Source organism: Nerophis ophidion, linkage group LG18, assembly GCF_033978795.1.
Source record: "Nerophis ophidion isolate RoL-2023_Sa linkage group LG18, RoL_Noph_v1.0, whole genome shotgun sequence".
Lineage (NCBI taxonomy): Eukaryota > Metazoa > Chordata > Actinopteri > Syngnathiformes > Syngnathidae > Nerophis > Nerophis ophidion.
In genome coordinates this window covers 13,913,106-13,938,496 of record NC_084628.1, presented here as the reverse complement: position 1 = coordinate 13,938,496, position 25,391 = coordinate 13,913,106, and the positions used below count along the sequence as shown (strand labels likewise).

The 25,391-nt window shown below is 39.9% G+C and overlaps 1 protein-coding gene across 4 annotated transcripts in view; it reads left to right on the top strand.

Annotated features, from left to right (window-relative positions):
• The window catches only part of brwd1 (bromodomain and WD repeat domain containing 1), a 39,952-nt gene extending 14,814 nt beyond the window's left edge, over window positions 1–25,138 (top strand). For 2 of the 4 annotated variants that reach the window (XM_061877295.1, XM_061877297.1), the window contains 30 exons: window positions 55–189; window positions 286–414; window positions 557–705; window positions 806–882; window positions 1,409–1,594; window positions 1,674–1,857; window positions 2,537–2,624; window positions 2,791–2,916; window positions 3,005–3,072; window positions 3,170–3,422; window positions 3,513–3,629; window positions 6,651–6,758; window positions 6,855–6,979; window positions 7,087–7,169; window positions 7,246–7,357; window positions 8,830–8,891; window positions 9,042–9,197; window positions 9,273–9,393; window positions 9,736–9,861; window positions 9,946–10,012; window positions 11,908–11,970; window positions 12,086–12,211; window positions 12,288–12,440; window positions 12,527–12,687; window positions 13,951–14,120; window positions 18,625–18,747; window positions 18,822–18,992; window positions 19,072–19,401; window positions 22,578–22,706; window positions 22,785–25,138. In XM_061877295.1, the coding sequence (XP_061733279.1) occupies window positions 55–189; window positions 286–414; window positions 557–705; window positions 806–882; window positions 1,409–1,594; window positions 1,674–1,857; window positions 2,537–2,624; window positions 2,791–2,916; window positions 3,005–3,072; window positions 3,170–3,422; window positions 3,513–3,629; window positions 6,651–6,758; window positions 6,855–6,979; window positions 7,087–7,169; window positions 7,246–7,357; window positions 8,830–8,891; window positions 9,042–9,197; window positions 9,273–9,393; window positions 9,736–9,861; window positions 9,946–10,012; window positions 11,908–11,970; window positions 12,086–12,211; window positions 12,288–12,440; window positions 12,527–12,687; window positions 13,951–14,120; window positions 18,625–18,747; window positions 18,822–18,992; window positions 19,072–19,401; window positions 22,578–22,706; window positions 22,785–24,136 (5,250 nt within the window). In that variant the 3' untranslated portion in view covers window positions 24,137–25,138. Of the gene's footprint in view, window positions 1–54; window positions 190–285; window positions 415–556; window positions 706–805; window positions 883–1,408; window positions 1,595–1,673; window positions 1,858–2,536; window positions 2,625–2,790; window positions 2,917–3,004; window positions 3,073–3,169; window positions 3,423–3,512; window positions 3,630–6,650; window positions 6,759–6,854; window positions 6,980–7,086; window positions 7,179–7,245; window positions 7,358–8,829; window positions 8,892–9,041; window positions 9,198–9,272; window positions 9,394–9,735; window positions 9,862–9,945; window positions 10,013–11,907; window positions 11,971–12,085; window positions 12,212–12,287; window positions 12,441–12,526; window positions 12,688–13,950; window positions 14,121–18,624; window positions 18,748–18,821; window positions 18,993–19,071; window positions 19,402–22,577; window positions 22,707–22,784 lie in introns of all 4 variants that reach the window. The other 2 variants (XM_061877294.1, XM_061877296.1) reach the window with 1 other exon arrangement.
• Window positions 25,139–25,391: the final 253 nt, after the last annotated feature.

Genomic DNA, 25,391 nt, shown 5'->3' with positions numbered 1-25,391 from the left:
TAAAAAAGCACTGAAGAGCAAAGCAACAAGAACCTTGCTGAACCTTGTTTTCAGGGCCACGAGGCTGAAGTGTTTGTACTTGAGCCGCACCCCTTTGACCATAGGATTATCTTGTCGGCCGGCCATGATGGAAACGTCTTCATATGGGACCTTCTGCAAGGGAAAAGGACTCAGCACTATTTCAACGTGGTACACTACAGAATGTTGATCAGTTTGTCTGCAGATTAGGAGTTTAACAGTTTAATTTAGTTTATTTTGTTGTCCTGTCTGCAATTTCTTGTTCAGATTGAGGGCCAAGGTCACGGTGCAGTTTTTGACTGCAAATTCACACCCGACGGTCATCGTTTTGCCTGCACAGACTCCCATGGACATCTGCTCATCTTTGGCTACGGTAGTTCAAAGCCATATGAGAAGGCAAGAAAAAATCTCTTAAAGAGAGTTTTTTTTCCTCCTAATTATGTAGAATGCCTTCACACTGAACTGCAACCTGTGGAGCTGGTGAAAATCCTGCCTAATCCTACTCTTGTATTTGTATTTTTCCTGGTCCCTTAAACAGCTTCCAGACCAGGTCTTCTTCCACACAGACTACAGGCCACTTATTCGAGATGCCAATGGCTTTGTGCTTGACGAACAGACACAACAGGCCCCCCATTTAATGCCCCCGCCTTTTTTAGTGGATGTGGATGGAAACCCCCATCCACCAAGGTAGACTGTATAGCATCTGTTGTTTAGCACTTTTCATATGTTTTCACTGTAAGGTAGTCATTTTCTCATGTATTGGATTTACATTTCTTTGACTTTCCAGGTACCAGCGTCTTGTTCCAGGGCGGGAGAACATAGCAGCTGAACACCTGGTTCCTCAGCTGGGATATGTTGCCACCAGTAAGAATAGATCCAACTGTATGCATGTATTTATATAAACATAATGAACCTTAGCTTCAGTAAAAATTTAATAAAACTCTGTGGATAAAGGGTGAAGTGTTATCCACGGATTGCGGACAAGAGCCTGCCCCAAGTGGAGGAGATCAAGTACATTGGGGTCTTGCTCATGCGTAAGGGAAAGGCGTATCTTGAGACCGACAGGCGAATCGGTGCGACGTCGGCAGTAGGGGTGAAGAGTGAGCTAAGCCAAAAGGCAAAGCTTTCAAATTAACTGGGAAGGTGATACGGCACGTCCGAGCAGTAGTAGACCAAGGGGAAGACCAAAGACTCATTGGAGAGACTATGTCTCCCAGCTGGCCTGGGAATGCCCTGGTATCCCCCGGGGGGAGCTGGGGAGAGAGAGAGAAGTCAAGCTTTCTCTGCCTAATCTCCTGCCCCCCAACCCGATCCCAGATAAGCGGAAGAAGAGAAATGGATGGATGAACCAAGGTGTCTTTGAAGAAGCTGACTCCTCGTGTTTGTTCAGGTGATGGCGAGGTGGTTGAGCAGGTGATCAGTCAGCAGACTGCAGAGCTGGAGGAGATTTCATTAAGACGCAGCAACCTTCTGGATGAGGCCATTCGACAACTTCAGCAGCAGCAGGACCGGCACGTCCAAGGTGCTGTGGCCACAGGGGCAGCTCTTCTTCCAGCACCAAATACGCCACGTAGAGGTCGGAGCTTAAGTTTTTTTTTGTTTTTTTTTTGCATTTTTCAGTGTAAATTAAGAATCTCACCTATTTTTCATTGCAGTGTCTGTAAACGACCGGGCAGATGTGCAGTCCCCTTCTAATGTGGGTCTGCGACGAAGCGGGCAAGTGGAAGGTGTCAGGCAGATGCATCAGAATGCACCTCGCAGTCAGATGGCCACAGAAAGGGACCTGCAAGCCTGGAGAAGACGGGTGGTGGTGCCTGAACTTCCCCCCAGCAGCTATAGGTAGATTCCCTGATATTTGCAGTATACTGCATCTAAGCTGGCTTTCTATAAAGATATAATAATGTTTCACACCGCTACACTTCCTTATAACTAGGGGTGTTCCCGGCTACAACTTTTTTACTTCCGATATTGTAGCCTTGAGTATTGATGTGATACGATATCAGCACAAACCATACATATGTTATTATTTTGAAATGTGTAATGTTAGAAAAGACTTGATCAAGGAAAATTACTCAAAAACAATTTTAGGTGAGAGCAAGGACACAACGGCAGCGATTTGGATGTCAATAGGTGGGAAGCGAACCTGCAACCCACAGGTTTCTCGCACGGCCGCTCTACCCACTATGCCATGCTGTCCCTCTATTGTGTGCTTAGCGATTGTGTAGCTACTAGAAGCTTGTAGCCTACCATGTTTACTTTTTGTAAATGAATACACAATAAACCACCCTGGTGTGCTTATTGCTGATATTGAGATCACAGCATGCTGCCCAGCTTTGCACAAGCGAACGTGCTGAAGAACTGCTTGTATCGTAGAGATTCGATACAATCCGATATCATTTGGTAGTATTTTTGTTGTTGTTGGTATCGGACCATTACCAATATCATAGCAGGATACCACTACTTATAACAGTTTAAAAAAAAATAAATGTTGGTTTAATTTGTATTTATTGTCTTCCAGGGACTTAGTAGACATCAGGGTTGCCAAAGGAGATGAGGAAGTGGCGTTATACAACGTAAAGAAGAGGCGCATCATGTACAGCTGTCGAGTAGGTGTCAAATACCCTGAATATCCGTCAATTAGTGCACTAATACATAGAGAAAGACAACCATTAACACAAGCAGTTTAGGGAAAGGCTAGTGTTCTTATCAAATATGCTCTATAACTTTGGCATCAACACTAAACTATTTGCATTTACCGTTCCCATCCTGCAGGATGATTCTGACGAAGAACCTCCCCTTGCAAAGCGAACACACGGCCGCAGTGCTGCAGGGCTGGAATACATTGAGCTGTCGTGCGAAGAGGGAGAGGAGACGGCAAGCTCCGACGCACACACCGAGGTATCCCATTCGGCACTCTTTTGACTTTTTTCTAGAATAGGGTTTACATGCAGCCAATGTCATTTTATTGTGTGGGCTGTCTCTCTAGGACAATGACTTGGATGGCAGTGAACTGGAATCCTCCAATGAGGAAGAGTGGAACAGTGACAGCCCAAGGTATTTTCTTACCACTTTTATTTTTTTTTCTGTCAAGAATTTTAACATTAAGTGTTGTTTGCTTTGCTTTTGTCTCCTAAAATGATGACTTAAACAGCCACTCATCAAGTGAATACTCAGACTGGACGGCAGATGCCGGCATCAACCTTCAACCGTCGACTCCTTTGTCGTCGCGAAAACGAGTGCGACGCCAGCTCAGCAGTTCGGAGGATGAGGACGAAGACGTTGAAGAGGAGGAGGAGGAAGAGAAACAGCAAGCGCAGCAGCACCAACAGCAGAGCGACGAAGAAGAAAAAACTGGGACATTAAGCAAAGAGAAGTCCAAGAAATTGAAGAACAAGTCTCCCAGAGTGAGTTGTGAGACTTTTTAGCAACTTGATTGAAACACTTTGCAGAGAAACCTTGGTGATTTCTTTCTTATATCCTCTCACTCCAACCAGAGGCCAAAAGTCCGACCGTCAATCAACAGAGAGGTGTCCAATGAGTTTCGTCCCTCGTTGTGGATTACCGACGTCATTCCCAGGAAGTCTCCTTTTGTTCCCCAAATGGGTGATGAGGTGTGTATTTAAAGATTTCCCAGTATGGTTAGAGAAATATCTTAATTGTAGTACAGTCGACTTTTGCCACATCACGATGAGACCATAGTTCCTAAGGTCAGTACTCTTTGGAAAGTTTTATTTTCTATTATCAGTACAGTTTAAGTTTATAATATTAAGTTTACTGCATTGGATTAAACAAATACACAGTTGACTTAGTGTTGTTTCTTGTTTCTGTGGCTCTCATAAATGTTGAAAACTACAAGTTTTTATATGCTCTGTTTATGAAAATACTAAATTCCTAATTAATAATTCTAACTTTGCAGAAATTCATTTACAGCAGTTAGAACTACTTACCAATAATGAGGGATGACATTGCTGAACCTACACCATAGTACAGGGGTCGGGAACCTTTTTGGCTGAGAGAGCCATGAAAGCCAAATAGTTTTAAATGTATTTCCGTGAGAGCCATATAATATTTTTTTTAACACTGATTACAACTAAATGTGTGCATTTTTATGTAAGACCAGCATTTTTAGAGTATAATAAATCTGTCATTCTTTTAAATAACATTGTTATTCTGAAGCTAACCAATAATAAAAAAAATACTTCTTACTATTAATGCGACTTCTTGAAATGGTCCGGTAAAAAAAAAAAACGGATGGATGGATTAAAATGCATGAGAATGATTTATATTTTGAATGTTATTTTTAACACTGTGATTACCAGCGGAATTATTCATTACTTATTGTGTTAAGTAATGTCAGCTCTGATGTATATGAGAGCCAGATGCAGTCATCAAAAGAGCCGCATCTGGCTCTAAAGCCAGAGGTTCCCTACCCCTGCCATAGTAGTTACATAAGGCACTGCTAGTAATTTATTGGTTGCACAAGTTCCAATCTAGATAATGAAAAAACACATGCTAAAGTTAGCTTACACTGTTGCGGTGCCTTAATTCTGCGAACTGCATTGTTACATTCGGTGGTGCAAAAAGTGAATCGGCAATACGTGCGGCTTATAGTGTGTTCGGCTCAAGAGGGGCGCCAGTGATTTGTTTGTATACCCTTAAAAAGTACGTAATTGCATATATGGTTATAACCCAAAGTCACCATGTTGCCGCAGCGCCTTGTTTATTTTTTATTTGATCCTTTTGGATAAAATGAATCTTTGGGGCAGTGCTGTTAAAGGGGAACTGCACTTCTTTGGGAATTTTGCCTATTGTTCACAATCATTATGAAAGACATGACGACGGATGGATTTTTTTTTTTTTAATGAATTCTAATTACTAAATAAACATAAATAAAAATCCACTTACAGCAGAGCCAATAGGAGGTCCTCTATTCCACCCGTTAAATGCAATAAATAATCATCCAAAAAGCGTCAACAATACTCCAACTACATTTTGTGACTTGAATATTAACCAAGTTTTAGTGGTATTGTCTTAAGTGCTAACGCAGACAAACTATTTATTGCGGCGACGTGACCACTTTCTGTGTGCCTATGTTTACATCATCGAGTAGTCTGCTGTTTCCTCGCTTCTTTGCTTCTTGAAAGTTTTTTGTAGATCATAAATCATACCTCTCACTTGGAAAATAGATGGCTGAAGATATAATCCGACAACTTGGTACACTTTGATAGCCATTTAGGACTCGGAACTGTCGAGAACGACATGAAAAGACGCATGGTCCCCCCACCCACTCCCACCGTCTTTGTGAGGATTATGAATAATTTTTCAATAATTTGGAATATATGAACATCCTAGCAGTCGGCATCCTAATGACAGCAGACATTGTACAGTAAGTGATGTTTCATTATGTTTGTTGGCTCTCACGAAGTCTGCAGAGAGTAAAAATGATGAAGGGAAAAAAAGCACACATCGTTAAGCTTTTTTGAAAAATAATGCGCCACGTATGCTTAAAATTATCAAAATATATAAATATTAAATGTTATTATAAATGTGACCGTTGCTACATTACATATATATCGTATTTTTCGGTCTATAAGTCACAGTTTTTTTTAATAGTTTGGCCAAGAGTGTGCGACTTATACTCAGGAGCGACTTATGTGTGAAATTATTAACACATTACTGTAAAATATCAAATATTATTTAGCTCATTTACGTAAGAGACTAGACGTATAAGATTTCATGGGATTTATCGATTTAAGAGTGACAGATTGTTTGGTAAACGTATAGCATGTTCTATATGTTATAGTTATTTGAATGACTCTTGCCATAATATGTTACGTCAACATACCAGGCACGCTCCGTTGGTTATTTATGCCTCATATAACGTACACTTATTCAGCCTGTTGTTTACTATTCTTTATTTTAAATTGCCTTTCAAATGTCTATTCTTGGTGTTGGGTTTTATCAAATACATTTCCCCAAAAAATGCGACTTATACTCCAGTGAGACTTATATATGTTTTTTTCCTTCTTTATTATGCCTTTTCGGCAGGTGCGACTTATATTCCGGAGCGACTTATACTCCAAAAAATATGTTACTTACATCATGAATCCATCCATCCATTTTCTACCCCTTGTCCCTTTCTGGGTGGCGGGGGGGTGCTGGAGCTTGTTTCAGCTGCATTCGGGCGGAAGGCGGGGTACGCCCTGGACAAGCCGCCACATCATCCCAGGGCCAACACAGATAGACAGACAACATTCACATTCACACACTAGGGCCAATTTAGTGTTGCCAATCAACCTATCCCCAGGTCCATGTTGTTGGAGGTGGGAGAAAGCTGGAGCATTAAAACCCTAATGAAGGTGTTTGGATGTTATTTTTAAGGACTTTAAAGGCAGAATTGAGCGGCTACCTGAGGCTACATTGTAAACGGACTTGAGATCGTATTTCTTTAATATTTAGAATTTATAAAAAAAAAAACATCCATTGTAATGTCTTTCATAATGATTGTGAACGATAGGCAATATTCCAAAAAAGTGCAGTTTCCGTTTAAGGAAAAGAGGGCACAGTAGGGTTAATTATTTCTCTGGTATTATTAGATCAGAGCCAACCAACCAATTGCATCTTTCTTTCAGGTGATCTACTTCCGACAGGGCCACGAGGCTTACGTCGAGGCTGTAAGACGAACAGAAGTGTATCCCATCAACATGGATAAGCAGCCCTGGAAGAAAATGGAGTTGCGGGTAAGACAAGCAAAGCTGTAACTAAAGAAATAGATGCAGTTTTTAATAATAAATTGTTTACCTTATTTGTATTTGACGTGTTGCTTCTCCTTTCAGGACCAGGAGTTTGTGAAGATTACTGGGATCAAGTATGAAGTCTGTCCTCCGACACTCTGCTGCTTGAAACTGACTCTAATTGACCATGGCACAGGCAGAATCACTGACAAGTCCTTCTCTGTCAAGTAAGTTATTATCTTGTGTTAACTAATGATTCTACGACAAACTGTATTTTCGGGATCCAGATATTCCTTTGACAAGAATACCAATTAATTGATTTAATTTTTTGCAGATATCACGACATGCCGGATGTAATAGATTTCCTGGTGCTGAGGCAAAGCTACGACGAGGCTCTGCGTAGAAACTGGCAACCAAGTAAGTCGGGTGAGCATACTTTTTACTTGGCATTGTAGGCGTGGTACTACAGATGTGGTTTTGTCCCTTTTTGTAGATGATCGGTTCCGCTCAGTGATAGATGACGCCTGGTGGTTTGGCACTATCGTTTGTCAGGAGCCGTACCAGCTAGAATACCCAGACAGTCTCTTCCAGTGCTTCAAAGTCCGGTAGGTGACAACTAGGGATTGGCAATATGGCCTAAAATAAATATTGCTACATATATTGCAGCTTCCTGCAATACCAATACATCCATCCATCCATTTTCTACCGTTTATTCCCTTTGGGGTCGCGGGGGGCACTGGTGCCTATCTCAGCTACAATCGGGCGGAAGGCGGGGTACACCCTGGACAAGTCGCCACCTCATCGCAGGGCCAACACAGATAGACGGACAACATTCACACTCACATTAACACACTAGGGCCAATTTTAGTGTTGCCAATCAACCTATCCCTAGGTGCATGTTTTTGGAAGTGGGAGGAAGCCGGAGTATCCGGAGGGAACCCACGCAGTCACGGGGTGAACATGCAAACTCCACACAGAAAGATCCCGAGCCTGGGATTGGACCCAGGGCTATTCAGGACCTTCGTATTATGAGGCAGACGCACTAACCCTTCCTACACCGAGCTGCCCATAATACCAATATATATCACAATATATTATTTGACATTTAAATGATAATAGAACCATTTTAAAATGGGTTACAAAGTTTCCTAATTTGGATGCGACATGTGGTAACAGTTTGCATCATTTCCAGTTGTTATTTTGTTGAAACTTAATAATCTACTTGTTGATTTACTGTCATAGATGGTTACTTCTGCTCTAACATGGTTCTTTCTACACAACACTTAAAATGTAATGAGCATTTATTCTTCGTTTTTTTTGTTTATATTTTACATTGGTTTTCAGTGATACTACAAATTAGGGTATCAATCCATTAGGGGCAGTATTGGTCATACCAATGCTGATACTTCAAATTTTCAAGATCAATGAATGAACCTCTTTTTGACCATAATTTTTATCAGACAATAACACAGTATGGCTGTGTTACAATGTCAATTATATATTCTAATTATTTTTTCTTGACTATGATTTAAATGTTCAGGGACTTATTTCCTGAGTTTGTAAATGATAACAAACAACAACATTTTTTTGGATAATAAATGTAAATCCAACCACTGTAGTATCGACCAAATTAAATTAGATCTGGTATCATTACTGACAATATTTGTATCGATCCGCCCACCTTTTTTTACGTTCAAAAGCTCTAGCTTGCGGTTTGCAAATCATCCTAGTGTTTGCATTTTAGCATGTTTAGCTATTCCTTGTCCTTTGGGGATGATACTTGTAAAGGAACATAGTTTATTTGTTGCCATATAAGACAGGATTGCTGATTTAGAAGTGGTTTTGCACTGTGGAGGGATCTTAGCAGCTAGCGTGAATGTTATGTTGGGTTGAGGACCCGTTTGTTCACTTGTCGCTGTCAAATTTGCATCACAATCTAAATTGTATATATTTTATATTGTCTGTATCACGCAACCCTAGTGATGAATGAAAGATAACAATGCAGATGCTTTCAACTGACAATAAATATATTTTAGTAAAATAAAGTTGGTTAATAACTTTTTCTGTGTTTTACTAGATGGGATAATGGTGAGAATGAGAAGCTGAGTCCTTGGGATGTTGAACCCATTCCAGAGGATGGTAAGGCTCTGTCATTCATGCTTGCTTTGTCAACCTTATCTGTAGTTGTTTTGTGTTAAAACAAACAAATGTTCCCAGAACTCTATTTCACAAGCACTCTTGACTTTGGTGATAAGCTGACTTCTCAACCTTTTTGTTTTTGCTGTGTAGCCGAGGTACCGGAGACCGAGGGAGGGAGCATCCCTGTGACACCAGAGGAAATGAGCGGTTTGATGTACAAGCCTCTACAGGGAGAGTGGGGAGTGAGAAATAGGGACCAAGAGTGTGAGCGAATCGTCTGTGGAATCAGCCAGCTCATCACTGTTGGTGGGTATGCCTAAATCCGGCACTGTTGAAACTGTTGTTGGACTAAAGCTCATTTTCTGTTTATTTCTGCCACAGAGATATGTGCCCCCTTCTCTGGTCCTGTAGACCTGATCCAGTATCCCACCTACTGCACTGTGATCGCTTATCCAACTGATCTGGACACTATCAGGTTGCGACTGATGAACAAATTCTACAGGTTTGTGCCATCAGTTCCTTTCTCGGCATTTAAAAAGTCCTAATACGGGAAGGCGTGGCTCGGTTGGTAGAGTGGCCGTGCCAGCAACTTGAGGGTTCCAGGTTCGAGCCCCGCTTCTACCATCCTAGTCACTGCCGTTGTGTCCTTGGGCAAGACACTTTACCCACCTGCTCCCAGTTGCCACCCACACTGGTATAAATGTAGCTTAAAGATGTAGATAATGGGTTTCACAATGTAAAACGCTTTAAGTCTTTAGAGAAAAGCACTACATGGATATATTTCACTAATAACAAATGTAGTGTGTGTCTGATTGAGATTCGGTGCTTTAATAATGGTCCGCAGGCGCCTATCAGCATTAATCTGGGATGTCAGGTACATTGCACACAACGCACGCACTTTCAACGAGCCAAGGAGCAAGATTGCCCACTCTGCAAAAATCATCACCAATGTCCTCCAGAAATTTGTAAAGTAAGTCCATGACTTCGCTCTCTTTGTTATACTCAAACAAATGTTCCATCTTTGAAAATTCACCCATTTTGTCCTCCTCTGCAGTGATCCAGGCTGCACAGACATCATGGAGATTTACAGTGTCATTGAAGAAATGGATGAGGACGAGGAGGTACATCTGATCTCTATATTGTCCCATTGTGATCGTTTCTATATATATGGATATGATTAATCGATCAAATCGAGTAATCCAGTTTAAAAAGAACTTCAAATTATATTTGATTAATCATTTAATAAGTGTAGTTAATACAAATTTAGAAAATCCAGACCACATGCAAGTGCCCTTTATGCGAAAATTGTTTCCACATGGCCACTGCAACAGACCTGAAGAGTTGCAGCGAACAACGGAAGTTTTTTATTTATTTAAAATTTTACCGATGCACATATATATATATATGATGTTTGTTTCTTAGAAAAAAAGAATGAAGGTTATGCCAAGCAGAAATCTTTTTATCTATTTCAACTATTTTCCCTAAAACACGCATAAGGGCTATAAAGTGTGTTATCCGATTACTTGAATATTCCAATAAACTAATCGCAACAAATTATTTGTTACTAAAATATTAGATAGCTCCAGCCAGGGCCTCCTTAACCTAAGTAAGGTGCCCTGACCCAACCTCAGCAATTGGGTTGGGTTAGGGTCTGATTGGGTGGGGGCCCCTGAGATTTAGCCCAGGTAAACCCATGCATTAAGGCGGCCCTGGCTGTAGCCCTGTATGTGTACAGTGAAACCTGGATTTACGAATTTAATTAGTTCTTGAACATAGTATACTGAAGCAAATTTCTCCATAAGAAACAATGAAAATATAAATGGGTTCCTCCCTCAACAAAAGTCCATATTTTAGTAAAGATTTGTACACTTTGAACACAGTATAACGTGCTATACAGTACTGTATTACGAACAAACATAACAAGGAGGTGATGGATGAACTTTCTATGTAATAAAAAAGTCAAAGCAACAACGATAAGCTACTGTATGCTCTGCTCTGCCAACGTGCACACATAAGTCACTATGGTGCACTCTCACAAACAAAATCCTAAACTTCATCAACCATATTGCTACTTGATAACCACATTAACAACAACCAAGAAAGGAGCATAGAGGTAAAAAGAAAGGGGAGGGGAAATAGGGAAGCCGTGCTTTGTATTTATGCTTTGGAAGAGCGAGGGGCTATGCTAGAATGAGAGTAGAGATAGTGTCTTCTCCTCGTTGTGAAATCAATCTGCTCTTGCAACTTTTTCCAGAAAAGACAGTTCTCATCACAATTAAAACTTAATGTGGTTACTTGCTGAGCTGTGGTCATGCCTGTGTGCGCCAATGTAATCTTTGCAAGTCAAGTGGCTGGCTCTACCTCTGTGCTTAAATGGAGCGTTTGTCCACAGACACGTTTCGCACACAGAGGCATATTTGGAGCAATCTAAAGATTCGTAAACCGAAAAGTTCTCAAATAGAGGGGTTCGTAAATCCAGGTTTTACTGAATGTTATAGTTTTATATAGTCGTCTTTTGCCACATTGCGCTTCAAATAGTACGTCTTCACCACATCTTGTATTTTTTTTAAAGCATATTGTACAACATTTTTGGATTATGTTTTGCATTTTTAAGCCAGAAATAGGTAAATTAAGTAAAAATATCAATACTAGAGTGGTGTGCCACTGCAGGAGCCCAAGCTGTGTTCCGTATTGTGGCCACTGATTGGCTCATATTGGATTAGAAGATTGTAAAGGTGATTAAATTGTGTTATTTTTTGTCTAGAGGGCGCTCAAAACGTTAAAAAACACAATAGGTTGTAGACATGTTTTAAATGCTCTAGCTATACAAATATGTCATTGGTGGTTCCTACTAAATTTAGTGGAACACTTCTCCATGTAAATACGTTAATTGTGGTCATGTCAAGAATCGCGACAGGGGCAACAGTTTGGAGTTATCTTCATGTCTGTATGAGAGATGACTGTAATCTGTACACAATAACTTTTTCTTTACATTTTTGTAAATGTTTATTCACAGGAAGCAGATGCAGAAGCACCAGGACCCTCTACAGGACCCTCTGCAGGACACAGGCTGCGTCAGGTATACAGAGCGTCCATGAAAGATGAAATCAAACCGTGTCATTCATAACAATGTGGGAAATGCAGAATGGTGAAACTTACAATCACATTCTTTTGTCTTTTCACATTACTTTCAGCGCTCTGTGGAGGTGCTGCCTGACAGAGATGCCTGGAAGGAGCTGTGCAAAAATCTGCTCAATTACATCTTTGAGTGCGAGGACTCTGAGCCCTTCAGACTGCCGGTGGATCCCGAGAACTATCCTGTGAGTTCAAGATTGCATCAAGATAGCCAGGTTGAACTTTTAAAGTTTCTAAAGCTTGTTTTGTTTATATTACCAGGACTACCATAACATAATTGATACACCAATGGACTTTGGCACTGTGAAAAGGACCTTGGAGGAGGAGCGCTATGATAACCCAGTGGAACTTTGCAAAGACACGCGGCTAATATTTGCAAATGCTAAAGCTTACACGCCCAATAAGCGCTCCAAGGTAGGAGGGTTGATAAAGAAGTTAACTTTTACCAATGTTCATTTTCCCTCTTTTGTTGACGTAACTAGGATTTTTTTCTCCTGTAGATTTACAGCATGACCTTACGACTTTCTGCCTTCTTTGAGGAGCAAATCCGAACAATCATATCAGATTACAAAACAGCTGTGAGGAGCAGCGCCAGGCTGCGCCGCAGCCAGAGGTTCAAAAAGAAAACGCAACAGCAGGATTCATCTAGTGGTGCCACAAGGTATGTTGGCCTCAAGCACACGGTTTAGCTTTGGTATGATGATTTAATGTTAATGATGTTGATGTGTGAATAGGAATGTAACATTTACCAACGCTTAGTGTTACTGTTTTTAAAATATTTTTGCATAAAACCATAATTGATAATCGCACTTCAGTATACTCATGGACCGGTGATACTGTACATTTAATGGAGAAGCAAGCTAGGGTGCAAATCATGAGCAAGCTTAAATGCTAACTAACTATCCATCCATCCATCCATTTTTTTTACTGCTTGTCCTGATTTTGCAAAATGAATCTACAGGATGTGTTTATAATTAAAACTTACTCTAAAACCTTAACAAATTAAAACTGAAGAAGATAAACAAATTTAAACACTCAAAGATGCCTCTTAAGAAGCCCAAACATTATTTTAAGTGTCTTCTACAAAGGATTGGGTTTTGTGTGTTATTTATACATTTGTAAATAAACCTTGGATGAAATTGTGTGTATAAGTACTTTTTGAGCACATTCAACAATATAATGATGATATTGATCACAATAAATGTGGTCGGAGTGTAACCATGATCATGGTTTGCTGCATATCTTGGGTTTAAGGATGCGGTTCAATTTTCCTTTAAGGAACAAAATACAAACCAAACTGCATAGCATTTGTGTGTAACCAGATTTCATAGTTTTTATAATAAAAATTGGCTACTTTAACATATTTAATTATAAATGCTAAAACTATTCGAATGTATGTCCAAATGTTGAAATTCTCTTTCTATAACATATAATGATATACCTCATTAATAATGAACAACCACACTTTCACAGTAAGTTTTCTGGAACCATTCAGACTAGTACAACAACCATTTGAACTGACTAAAATATTATTTTATTTGTAGTAAATTCAATTATTAAATTGATCATCTAAATTGCCTGCCCAGTTGCCGCTTGTAGCCTTAGTCTTACGCTCTACTCAACAATGCGGGCACACTGCTTTCGTCTTATCTACTCGTTCTTTCTTCATGTATGAAATTTGCCGGGAAGGCCATTTGTTCCCAAAGAGGGTTTTTAAGTACTAGCTTTTCCTTGGCACGATTCCGAGCCATGACTCAAGTTGGCCAAAGGCTAGGTGGCCCTGTATTTGTAAACATGTGACAGTATACACTTACTGCCCCTCTGTGCCAAACAGCAGGTCTAACACCAAATATGTGATTTCAATGACATGTACTTTGGATATGAATATGCTTTGGACTAAACTGTTGTCACTGTTTTCCTTCAGTCACAAAAGGGGCTCAGTCAAAACTCAGGAAAAAGTGGTGTCTGTCTCAGTGACCAAATCTACCTCAACCAAAGCGTTGCTTCCTGAGCGGGCCAGGAGGTCTCGGAGAAGCAGCGCTGGTCGCAGCTCTTCAGAAGACTCTGCGTCCAAAGGTGCTTCATCAACACCAGGTACAAAATTGACATTATTTCCTTACATTGTCGAGTTCAAAGTCTGAGAGTGTAAGTAAGTCGTGTTTTACTGCCAATAAATGAGCGAACTACACAATGATTATGTTCCTTACTAGGGATGTTTCAATCATACCGATACCGATATACCTATACCAGTTACATGTTTAACTACATTTTTTAACTTATTTTTTTGTGAGTGCTATTGAGAGTTAAACAATATCAGCACAATATTTTAAGTAGTTTAGTATTCTATGTTATTACACATCAATGTATTAGCAAATCCAATCAATAATACACAATGGCTTAAAAATTATATTTGTTTTTAAATCAGATTAATCACATTGGCATTTGGATCACTCATGATTAAGTACAGGTGATTACTCAAATTTACTTAAGAAAAGACTCCAATATTTGTACCCAAATACAATTTTATTGTACATATCCAGAAACATTCCTAAACGTTGAACTTAAAGGCGTGTCATTTATTTGAACAAAACTTGGTAACAGTTTATCCAAAGTTCTTTCAAGATGTGTTTTGGAGTGAAATTTACCAGTCTGTCAGTCTCCTCATTTATTTTTGTACTGATATATTCATTAAGTTAAAGTTAAAGTACCAATGATTGTCACACACACACTAGGTGTGGCGAAATTATTCTCTGCATTTGACCCATCACCCTTGATCACCCCCTGGGAGGTGAGGGAAGCAGTGGGCAGCAGCGGTGCCGCACCCGGGAATCGTTTTTGGTGATTTAACCCCCAATTCCAACCCTTACTACTGAGTGCCAACCAGGGAGGCAATGGGTCCCATTTTTATAGTCTTTGGTATGACTCAGCCAGGATTTGAACTCACGACCTACCGATCTCAGGGCGGACACTCTACCCACTATGTATAGTGGTTAAGGTAAAGAGCTTCTACGGACAAAATAATTTGCATGATTAATCTAAATGTGTACATGATTAATGCGATAATTTTGTGTGATTAATCATATCAATTAACTTGTTCATTTTGACAGCCCGACTTAATTAAAGGAGCCATATGTAATAATGTGGCCAGAAATGGTACTGCAATCATGGTCAAAATTCTGTAGTCCTCTCCTACTCTCCATGACTGAGGTTGCCCGATACGCAGCCAAATCCAAATCCTACTCTAAGGAATTTCAAATGGCAATCGATGATTCCTACACTGTAGGTTTCTCTTGTGTATCCTTCTTGCAAGATGGTTTACTAAGTAATTATGCCATATTTTACTAAGGTTGATTAACCAAATGTATTTGTAAAGTTACGCAGCTATATTTTAGTTGGGAGTCAGTACAGATTGTTGGCATTACCCTGCTACCGTCGAAATGTATTCTATGAGCCAACCTCCGTTACACAAAAAAACACGTTACGCATAAATCATACAGCCTACTACCATGTCAATACACAAAGTAGAAAATCATTACATGTAATGCATTATATTGTACCAAGCATATATACCACAAAAGACAGTCGCAATCAAAAGTTTACATACACTTGTAAAGAACATAATGTCATGGAGATCTTGACTTTCCAATAATTTCTACAACTCTTATTTTTTTGTGATAAAGTGATTGGAGCACATACTTTTTGGTCAAAAAAACATTCATGAAGTTTGGTTCTTTTAAGAATTTATTATGGGTCTACTAAAAATGTGACCAAATCTGCTGGGTCAAAAGTATACATACAGCAATGTAAATATTTGGTTACATTGTCCCTTGGCAAGTTCCACTGCAATAAGGCACTTTTGGTAGCCATCCACAAGTTTCTGGTTGAATTGTTGACCACTTCACTTGATAAAATTGGTGCAGTTCAGCAATATTTGTTGGTTTCCTGACATCGAATTGTTTCTTCAGCATTATCCACACGTTTAAGTCATGACTTTGGAAAGGCCCTTCCTAAACCTTAATTCTAGCCAATTTAGCTATAAATAATAGTGTTTGTTGGCAAGAACATACAGCAATGGATGCACATTCAATCTATTTATCAAACCGAGGTAACACAAACCAGTGAAAGATTCAAATGAGCTGCCGTCGGAGCCAACAAAATGCTAAGCTAACAATAACATCTCAATGCAATGCCTGCCTGTGACTGTAAGACTCGCTGACATCACTTAACCCTTTTGAAATTGTGATAATGTTCCCCTTTAATAACGCGCCTGTTGCCTCAAACGCACGCACACTGCTGTCATATATATGTATATAAAACTAATCTCAACCGTGTTTTGCCAGATATTTGAAGTTTTTTTTTTCTTCAAGTAAAATTACTTTCCCTTGTAATTAATTGCATTTATTAAAGAGTAATTTCGTTAGTAATTCAATTAATTTTTTGGTAAAATAACATTTAATAATAATTAATCACTTTTTAAGAGTCATTTTCAGACCACACAGCATCTTGAAGCAGTTGGCAGGTTGGTGTTCCTGGTGAAAATGTTTGTATGTCCTGTACTAATGTTTACCATTGTTAAAAAGTCAATGATTTTCATGTTGCTGCTGATGTTCAAACATGTCCTCTTAAACCAGGGCACTTTATTTCACATTTTGTCTTTTGTGTTTTTGTTAGCTGAATACATGAGCATAGCTAAATGTTTATTTAAAGAAGATTAGATATTATAATTTTCTTATCTTATAGTATTTCCAAGGATTTTTCTTTTTTGTAATCTCAAAACACCTCTTAAGTTGGGATCCTATTATGCAAAACCTACTTCTCTTACTTGTTGGTACCTGTTTTTGTGTATTTGGGATCCCCATCGGTCCCGTAAATTGAAAATCAAGGCATGGTGGAGATATTTAGTTAAGACATGGGAAATTTCCATTTATGGGTTAGTTTATGGGCCAAACCATATCGGGATATGAGTTTTGATTCATATCGCCCAGCCCTACACTCGTGTTACCGACGGTGCTGGCACAGTTTCGGGATGTTCTCTGTGTTTAATCGAGTGTTACAGTAGGTCTTATGATGTCATTGTCTTTAAATGTATGAGTGCACATGTGTACCTTGTTTGGGTGTAAATAATAAAATTGTGTTATTTAAGACATTTTATACTGCTACAAATGTTTTTTGTGCTACAAAAAAAATTATGTGCTACTAATTTTTTTCATTTAGTTGCACTGGTCCTACTAGTGAAAAACCTACGCGTACAGCACTGCATAATGGAGGTGAATAGTATTGACTAAGGGAGCAGTTTCACAAAGTTTGCGTATGGAAACAATTAGCGGCTAGCTTGTCAGCTGAGGGACTAAAAACAAATACAATATTAGCCAAAGGTGATCGGCATTGAAAGTCAAAAGCTATGGCAATCTTTTTCAAGAAAATCAGCCGATTCCGATCATTGACCGACAACGTTCCCTCTAAGGTGCGCTGTGCAAGTGCGCACTGCTCACGAGTCCTCTGCCCACGACAAATCTATGCCGCGCACAAATTCCAATAAAAAAAATAATAATAATAAAGCAATTTTCAAAGTAACTGACGAGAAGAGGCCACAACAGAGACAACATTTTTCGTTATCACTGTTCAATTATTGTAACGTCTGTCGAGACGCTTTGAGGAGGACATGAATTCGGTCGATCACATTATTGAGCAAAACTCTTTATAAACACATGACCAAAAACGTTGCTAAACAATTTCTATGTAGCAATGCTGGTCATTTTCTTCCGTACAAAGCAGACCAAAACCAACTTTGCCATCTGTCATATCAACAGCAGTCGCGATCGCTCTTTCTCACTCGTGCCAACACATGCACATATGACACTGAGCCAGTGATGCGTTTACAGCCACACAAAAAGTCGGACATTTCCAACTCTGCACATTATGTGTCATTCCAGGTTGTTACACTATGAGTTACCAATCAAATATGTGCTCATTCTACTGTCATTTATTAAGAATCTTAATTTATAAATATTAATCATGAAATGCTGTTATTGTATTAAAGAAATACTAATAAAAAGATATATATTTTACAAACGGAAAGTTACAGCAATGTTCACATGATCCAGTGCTTACATCTCATTGTGCAACATGTGAATGTTTTAATGGGAACTAAATACGATATCTGAAAGGGGTACACATTATTTCCAAAGCAGGACCCCCACCCAGACACACAATATAGTACACAGCTTATTGAAAAACAATATTTGTTGTTCTTGTCATTGTAAATGGGCCAAAACACTTACATTAGAAAATGATCACATGGAAGTGACTGCTGTCATTTGATTAGAATAATAGAACATTTAACTTGTTATTTAGTCAGGTTTGGGACAGGTGTGCTGCAGGTGTTGCCTCAATTTGCACGTCTGATGTTGCTCACATGTGCTCCACTGAATGCTCAAGGAGTTTTTGCGTTTGCTCACGAACATGAAAAATTAGAGGGAACATTGGTGGCCGATTGATCGGCACATGCCTATTTCTTACTATATGCAATGTTAATGTTGTATTTAATGAAGTTCTTTTATGTTACACAAATAAACATCTGAATCCCCCCCCTTTCCAGATGAAAGTGAGAGTGCAGACAGCGAGTCAGAGGAGGAGACGCGTCCAGGATCCTCCAAACACCATCAAAGCAAACATAAGTCCAGAGTTACAAGAGGCAGCTCTTCGAAGCAGCGGAAAAAAGGTTAGTTTTTGTCTCAATTGTATTTGCTTTAGAATCAAAATATGATAATTATGTTTTTGTTATGTTTGTGCTAGTGGCTGAGAGTGATAGTGAAGAGGAAGCTGAGGAAAAAAATGACAGTGATGGAGGGGAAGATGGTGAAGCATCCTCCCATTCTTCAGGTCTTCGCTATCCCAGCAGAACGGCAAAGATCAGGAGCACACGGCTGACCAGAAACACTGCTGCTGCGGATAGAAAAAAGAACGGTAAAACTCAGTTCCTTCATTTCATTATACGCCAAGCTTGATTTTTATCCATTATTGATTTAATATGGCTTGTTCTCAGAGGGCAGAGCAGAGATGAACGGTCATGCCACCCGGTCGTCTCGCAGGGAGAGACATCACCACCGAGGAGCTGACACAAGCTCATCCCCGGCTTCCGACGAGGAAGAGGAGGACAAACTAATCCTTCGCAGGACGCTCAAGAGGAAAACGGCGAGGGCAGCTGTCAACAAGATGAAACTCATTGGAGCTTCAGATAATGAAGATGAAGATGATGATGATGAGGGGGAGCCCAGACAGAGCAGCAGCCGCCTTCGCAACACGCACCGCTCCAGCAAACGCACCACAGTGCTGCAAAGTAGCTCTGATTCAGACGGAGAGAAACCGACGAAAGGTAGGCAGACAAGTTACATTAAGTCAACATATGGTGCAGGCCAATTCAGTTTGGCAGTGCACCGTTTGCAGCAGTCAGAAATATAAACTAGGGCTATTATCTAAATTGTTTTTGTGGCCGGATTTCTCCCTTCACTCTTCTAGTGAACCCCCGTTTATTGCTGTTAATTAGTTCCAGACTTGACCGCAATAAATGAATTGTGCAAAGAAGGAATTATTAATTATAAATTTAATATTTTCCAATATTGCCTGAGGCTGAGCCGATCAATGGCCACCATACTAAACAGTGTGCTCTGATTGATTTTTTTCCCCTCTAGTGGCCAATAGTACTGACTATAAATATTTATATTAATATTAATATTTATTTGTTGGTTAAAAAAAATGGTCATTTACACATTTCTGAAAATAATAGCCCTCTTATGCAAAATCCAAAATCCACTGCAGTGTACACTGGCCTTTAGGAGGTTAAAATGCCAATGCAAGGATCTGCTTGTTTTTTCCACTACAGATGTAACGCTATCAAAAATCACGGTACTATTTTGTCACAGTATTAAGGCCATGATACAATATTATTAAGGTACTGTTCAAAAGTATCAAGGCCATGATATAATATTGTGCCATAATGTGTAAAATAAAATGTCAGGAATGTTTAGGATAAACACACTTACTGTAATTGAAAGCGAACATAATGCTCAAATGTTCTAATTCTTTTTATTACAGTACTACAAATTGTTATTTTAGATGCAAAGAATTTTGAAGGAACCGCCACTGTTTTCAACTAAGCACATGGATTTTTTTTTAACAGTCTTTAAAGTGTGAAGTGTAAAACAATGTTCAGTTAAGTGTCTTTCAAAGTTTTTTTTCTGAGGTGCAGTGTTGTCTGGAGTGGATATTTTTTTATATCCGTTTGGAAAATGCTGTTTCTCAGAAAATTCAACTGACAATTTAACTTTTAACTGTGTAAATACCTCCCAAATTGATCTTTAGCCTCACTGGCTTAAAATATATTTTCCCTGTGATGTTTTTTGATTGATTCATTTAAACTTTTATTAGTATATTGCACAGTTAAGTACATATTCCGTACAATTGACTACTAAATAGTAACACCCGAATAAGTTTTTCAACTTGTTTAAGTCGGGGTCCACGTAAATCAATTCATGGTAAGCTGGTGTGTATCAAGTAGCTCCTCATATTACTTGTATTTCCAGTGGTGTGTAGTGTCCACTCTCCTACCGGGCACTTTCCTTGCGCCGTGACCGGCTCTGTGTCAGCTTGGAAAAACTCTAGACGCAGATGGCGTGCTTTGCCTTGCAGTACACAATCTTTATGACCCTTTCCCCCCCAAAAAAAATGTTTTTTTTGTCTGTCAGTAAATAATGTAACTCAGTTATGGACAGATATTGATTAGATGTTCATGAAATGTTCGAACAAAAACAATTCCTCTTATCTACTACGAACACACTTCTCCCGTATATTTTGTCATTTTCTCACCTTTACAGCGTTACATGCCCCCACTTTGCCAGTCCCTGCACAGAGGATGGTATTTTGAGTGTGGCCAAAGCAAAAGCGCCAGAAAAAATCTACTCTCACCAGTTTGTGTTTAATATAAACTTTATTAAACACAAACTTTATTGTGAGGATTTTAAAACCCCAATACCATGCAATCTACAGAACGTTACATCCCTAGTTTACACTCTGTCCAGGTTCTTCCATTCAACAGTAGCGCTTAAGTGGTTTATTGTATGTAATATGTTGCAAAAATGTTACTCTATCCTAAGTTTTAAAGGCCTACTGAAACCCACTACTACCGACCACGCAGTCTGATAGTTTATACATCAATGATGAAATATTAACATTGCAACACATGCCAATACGGCCGGTTTAGTTTACTAAATTGCAATTTTAAATTTCCCGCGAGGTATCCTGTTGAAAATGTGACGGAATGATGACGCTTATGTTGACGCGTGCTTGTGACGTTATTGGTTGGAGCGGACATGTTCTCCCAGCACCAGACACGGCTAAAAGTCGTCTCTTTTCATCGCATAATTACACAGTATTTAGGACAACTGTGTTGCTGAATCTTTTGCAATTTGTTCAATTAATAATGGAGACGTCAAATAAGAATGCTGTTGGTGGAAAGCGGTGGATTGCAGCTGCCGTTAGCAACCGAAACACAGCCGGTGTTTCTTTGTTTTTTGTGAAGCTTTAACACAGAGCGGTCAAGCGATCATGTTTCTCTACGTCAACCAGCAAGTTTTTGGATGGGTAAATTGTGATATTAAGTCGGCTCTTACCGGAGACTTGAGTGGATTATGCGACCTCATCCTGCAGCTCAAAAAGACAGCTATGATCTTGGCTCCTCGGCTTCTCTCAGAGACACTGGCGTTCACTGCAGCCATCCGACTTTCAGGTATGACTTTATAATCTCACTAAAATACTGTTAATACAATAAGCAGATAAGGGATTTTCAGAATTATCCTAGTGAATGTGTCTATTACATCTGAAACGCTCCCACTGCCGCCGCCTGGAGCCGTTGCCTTTTCTTTTTTCCTTTTTATTTTCTTTTTTTTTAGTTCTTCACTCTAACTTTCCTCATCCACAAATCTTTCCTCCTCGCTCAAATTAATGGGGAAATCGTCGCTTTCTCGGTCCGAATAGCTCTTTCTGCTGGTGGCTACGATTGTAAACAATGTGAGGATGTGAGGAGCCCTACAACCCGTGACGTCACGCGCGCATCGTCTGCTACTTCCAGTACAGGCAAGGCTTTTTTATTAGCAACCAAAAGTTGCGAACTTTATCTTCGATGTTCTCTACTAAATCCTTTCAGCAAAAATATGGCAATATCGCAAAATTATTAAGTATGACACATAGAATGGACCTGCTATCCCCGTTTGAATAAGAAAATCTTTTTTCAGTGGGCCTTTAAACTGAACTCGTGTGCCAATCTGGCATCATTCCAGGACCACCGGTTATGTAGTCCACTTTTTCATTTATTGCGGCAGAAGGTGTGTCAAAACCCAAGAGCCTTACTGAAAATAAAAATTAAATTACTTAATTTAAAAAATATATATATTTTATGAGTGACATTTTGATTTTTTGTAAGCGCAGAAATTGTATTGTCAAATCCTTTGCTTTACAAAGCACATTGATGTAATATTCCCCGTGTGTTTGCCCCAGCTTCTGCGAACACAAAAGCATCCGCTGAAGAATCCCAGGATGAGAACAGCAACGACAGCAGCTCCTCAGACGCCTCCCACCACCAGCAGAATGGACACGCAAGAACGTCAAGCAACGCCAAGGGAAACGGTGTGCCACTTGGAGCTTTACATATACCATTTCCTGTTTGAATGTTTTAGAAAAATGGCAATATTTTAATCTTTGCAGAAACATGTGTGAACGGACACGGGCCAAAACATCACAAGTCGCTGGACAGCAGCTCCGAGCAGGAGGAAGCGGCAGAGGAGAGTTCTGGAGATGCGGAGGAGGAAGATGAGGTAGTGCGTCAGAAGCCTGGTAGGGGCTCAGCCCGCAAGAGCAGGATTAGCAGTGAGGAAGAGGACACTAAACAAAGGACCACCCGAGGCAAACCTCCAGCAAGCTCTGATGACGAGGACAGTGGTCACAGACGGCCAGATCAAAATGGAAGGGACGAAACCCAGTCGAAGGAATATAAAAAGAGCAAAGTGTCGTCATCTAAAAGCCAGGCTCAACAAAAGTCTGCCTCACTTAACAAAGCAGATGCTGCAGATTCTGAAGCGCTTAGCAGTACCCCAAAGAGCTCATGCAAGAAAAGAGGAAAACAAGATAAAGAGAGCGAAGCGGAAAACAGCGCCTCCAGTGATGATGTGGACACCAGGAGCAAGAGGTTCACGAGGAACAAGAGCAAATTGAAACGTCCTCGTGTAGGCACTTCCGCCTCCGACACTTCTGAGCAGGAATTTCTACCCAAGAAGTCCAGGAGGAAACGCTCTACCGGCTCGTCTGAAGAAGAGTCGGACAACTCTGGCAGCACTCCCAGCAGGCGGCTTAACCTCCGAATGCTGCCCAAGAAGAAATACATCAGCGACAACTCTGCGTCAGAGGACGACGGTGCTACTCGGAGGAAACTGAGAAATGGGAACAAAGCAGTTTCGAGGGAAGCTCTCTACAACAAAAGAGAGTCAAAGAGAAGCTCTTCCTACAAAAGCACGACTCAAACGTCTTCCAAGAGAAGGCGAATATACTCCTCAGGCTCCGACGATGACGAGAAAGAGCCGGCGGCCAAGAACAATAACAATAAAAACCACAGGTCCAGCTCCTTCAAGCGCCCCAAGCAGGAATCCAAACATGACAAGGAAGAAGTCGCCTTTTCCCCATCGCACTCCAGCGAGGAGGATGAGGAGAAAGGCGTCAGTCGCTCAAGGAGGGGGAAGAAGAATGAGAGGCGGCTCAAACACAAAAGGCGCGAGGAAAGCTGCAGCAGCAATCACAGTTCAGACTCTGAAAGCGAGCAGTTGTCGTCAGCCAGCGAAAACTCTTACGCCAGCTCAGGATCCCACAGCAGTCCAAAGAGGAGGAGCCCCAGACGAGCCAGGAATGGCGAAACGATTGCCGGTCGCCGGTTGAAGCAGCGCCAGCCACAAATTGTCTCGGAGGAAGAGGACAGCGACGAGCTGTATGGCAGAACGCAGCAAAAGGCCCGCATCAACACCCGAAACCGGGGAAAGCGGACTGTCCTCTATAACGACAGCGAGTGACAACAACAGGAGAGGGGAAAGACACTTGATGTTATGGTAGCAGCACTGGTTTCCTCAAAAAAATGCTGTGAATCTGTTTCTTTCAGGGATATTTATATTTTCTATGAAAAACATGTTTATAGATGTATTACAAATTCATGCATTTGAACTGCTGGTTCTCACGAGGATTCAGATCAAAACGCCGCCTGCCAACACTTGCTTGTTGCAATTTTTTTTGTCCAGCAGAGTAACATTGTGAGGAATCTTGGGTGCTATCTAATAACATACCTCTGTTAAATCTAAGCATATTGCTGGCTTGCACTAAAATACACTGTAAGGAGGTATTTCATACACTAGTTTTGCATTCGAAACTCAGGGGTCAACTAAGTTTACTGTAGTCTCTGACGTGCGGTTGTTTGGGTTTTTTTGTTTCTGAAGCAATGAGATGGACAAGCAACAATTCCACGTGGGCAGACGTCAAAGCACATGCAACTGAGACTAAAACTAAGCCACATTCTCACTTAGGACTACAGCACTCCTTTGTAAATCCATATATACACTTAATGCTTTGACTGTTTTATGAGTTAATATGAGCCAAACGAATGGAATGTTTCCCTTTGATATTGTTTTCTTTAGATTTGTGTTGCATTCTAGTAACTACAGAAGGTATATGTTGATGATGGCAGACCGTCATTCAGTAGCAGCATTTTTATTTAATTCTAAAAAAAAAAGTTACTTTTTTTTTTATATAACTGCATTGTCTTGCCATATGTCACAAATTGGTACATAAGTAACCAGAAGTACTTACTACAAAATATTGTAATTTCTCATATTGGGAAGACATTTAATTGTGTTACTTTCAGTGTTAAATTCTTTTTTTCAGAGTTGACGTAAATATTTTTGCCAGTCCCACGGTTTATTTTAGATTGGTTTATTCCGGGTTTCTCAAATGCAGTTGCTTTGAAATTTTTTTCAATGGTTTTCATACATCTTCAATAAACAAGACTTCAATGGAAAAGCTTATACTGTAACGTTGGCCTTTATTTGCAATGTTTTCTGCAAATCAAATCATGCTTGATAATTTAAACAGTCCACTAAAAGGTTAACTGATAGTAATTAAAGAAAGCTTAACTAATTTGTTGTTGCATTTAATGACACTACATTGGTATAATGGGAAATTGCCTTATATTTTTCCGTTTCCTAGTCAGGCAAGATTTTGGTATGACTGATGAAATATACTACCTTGAAATATTCTAAATATCTTGTATTGAGTCTA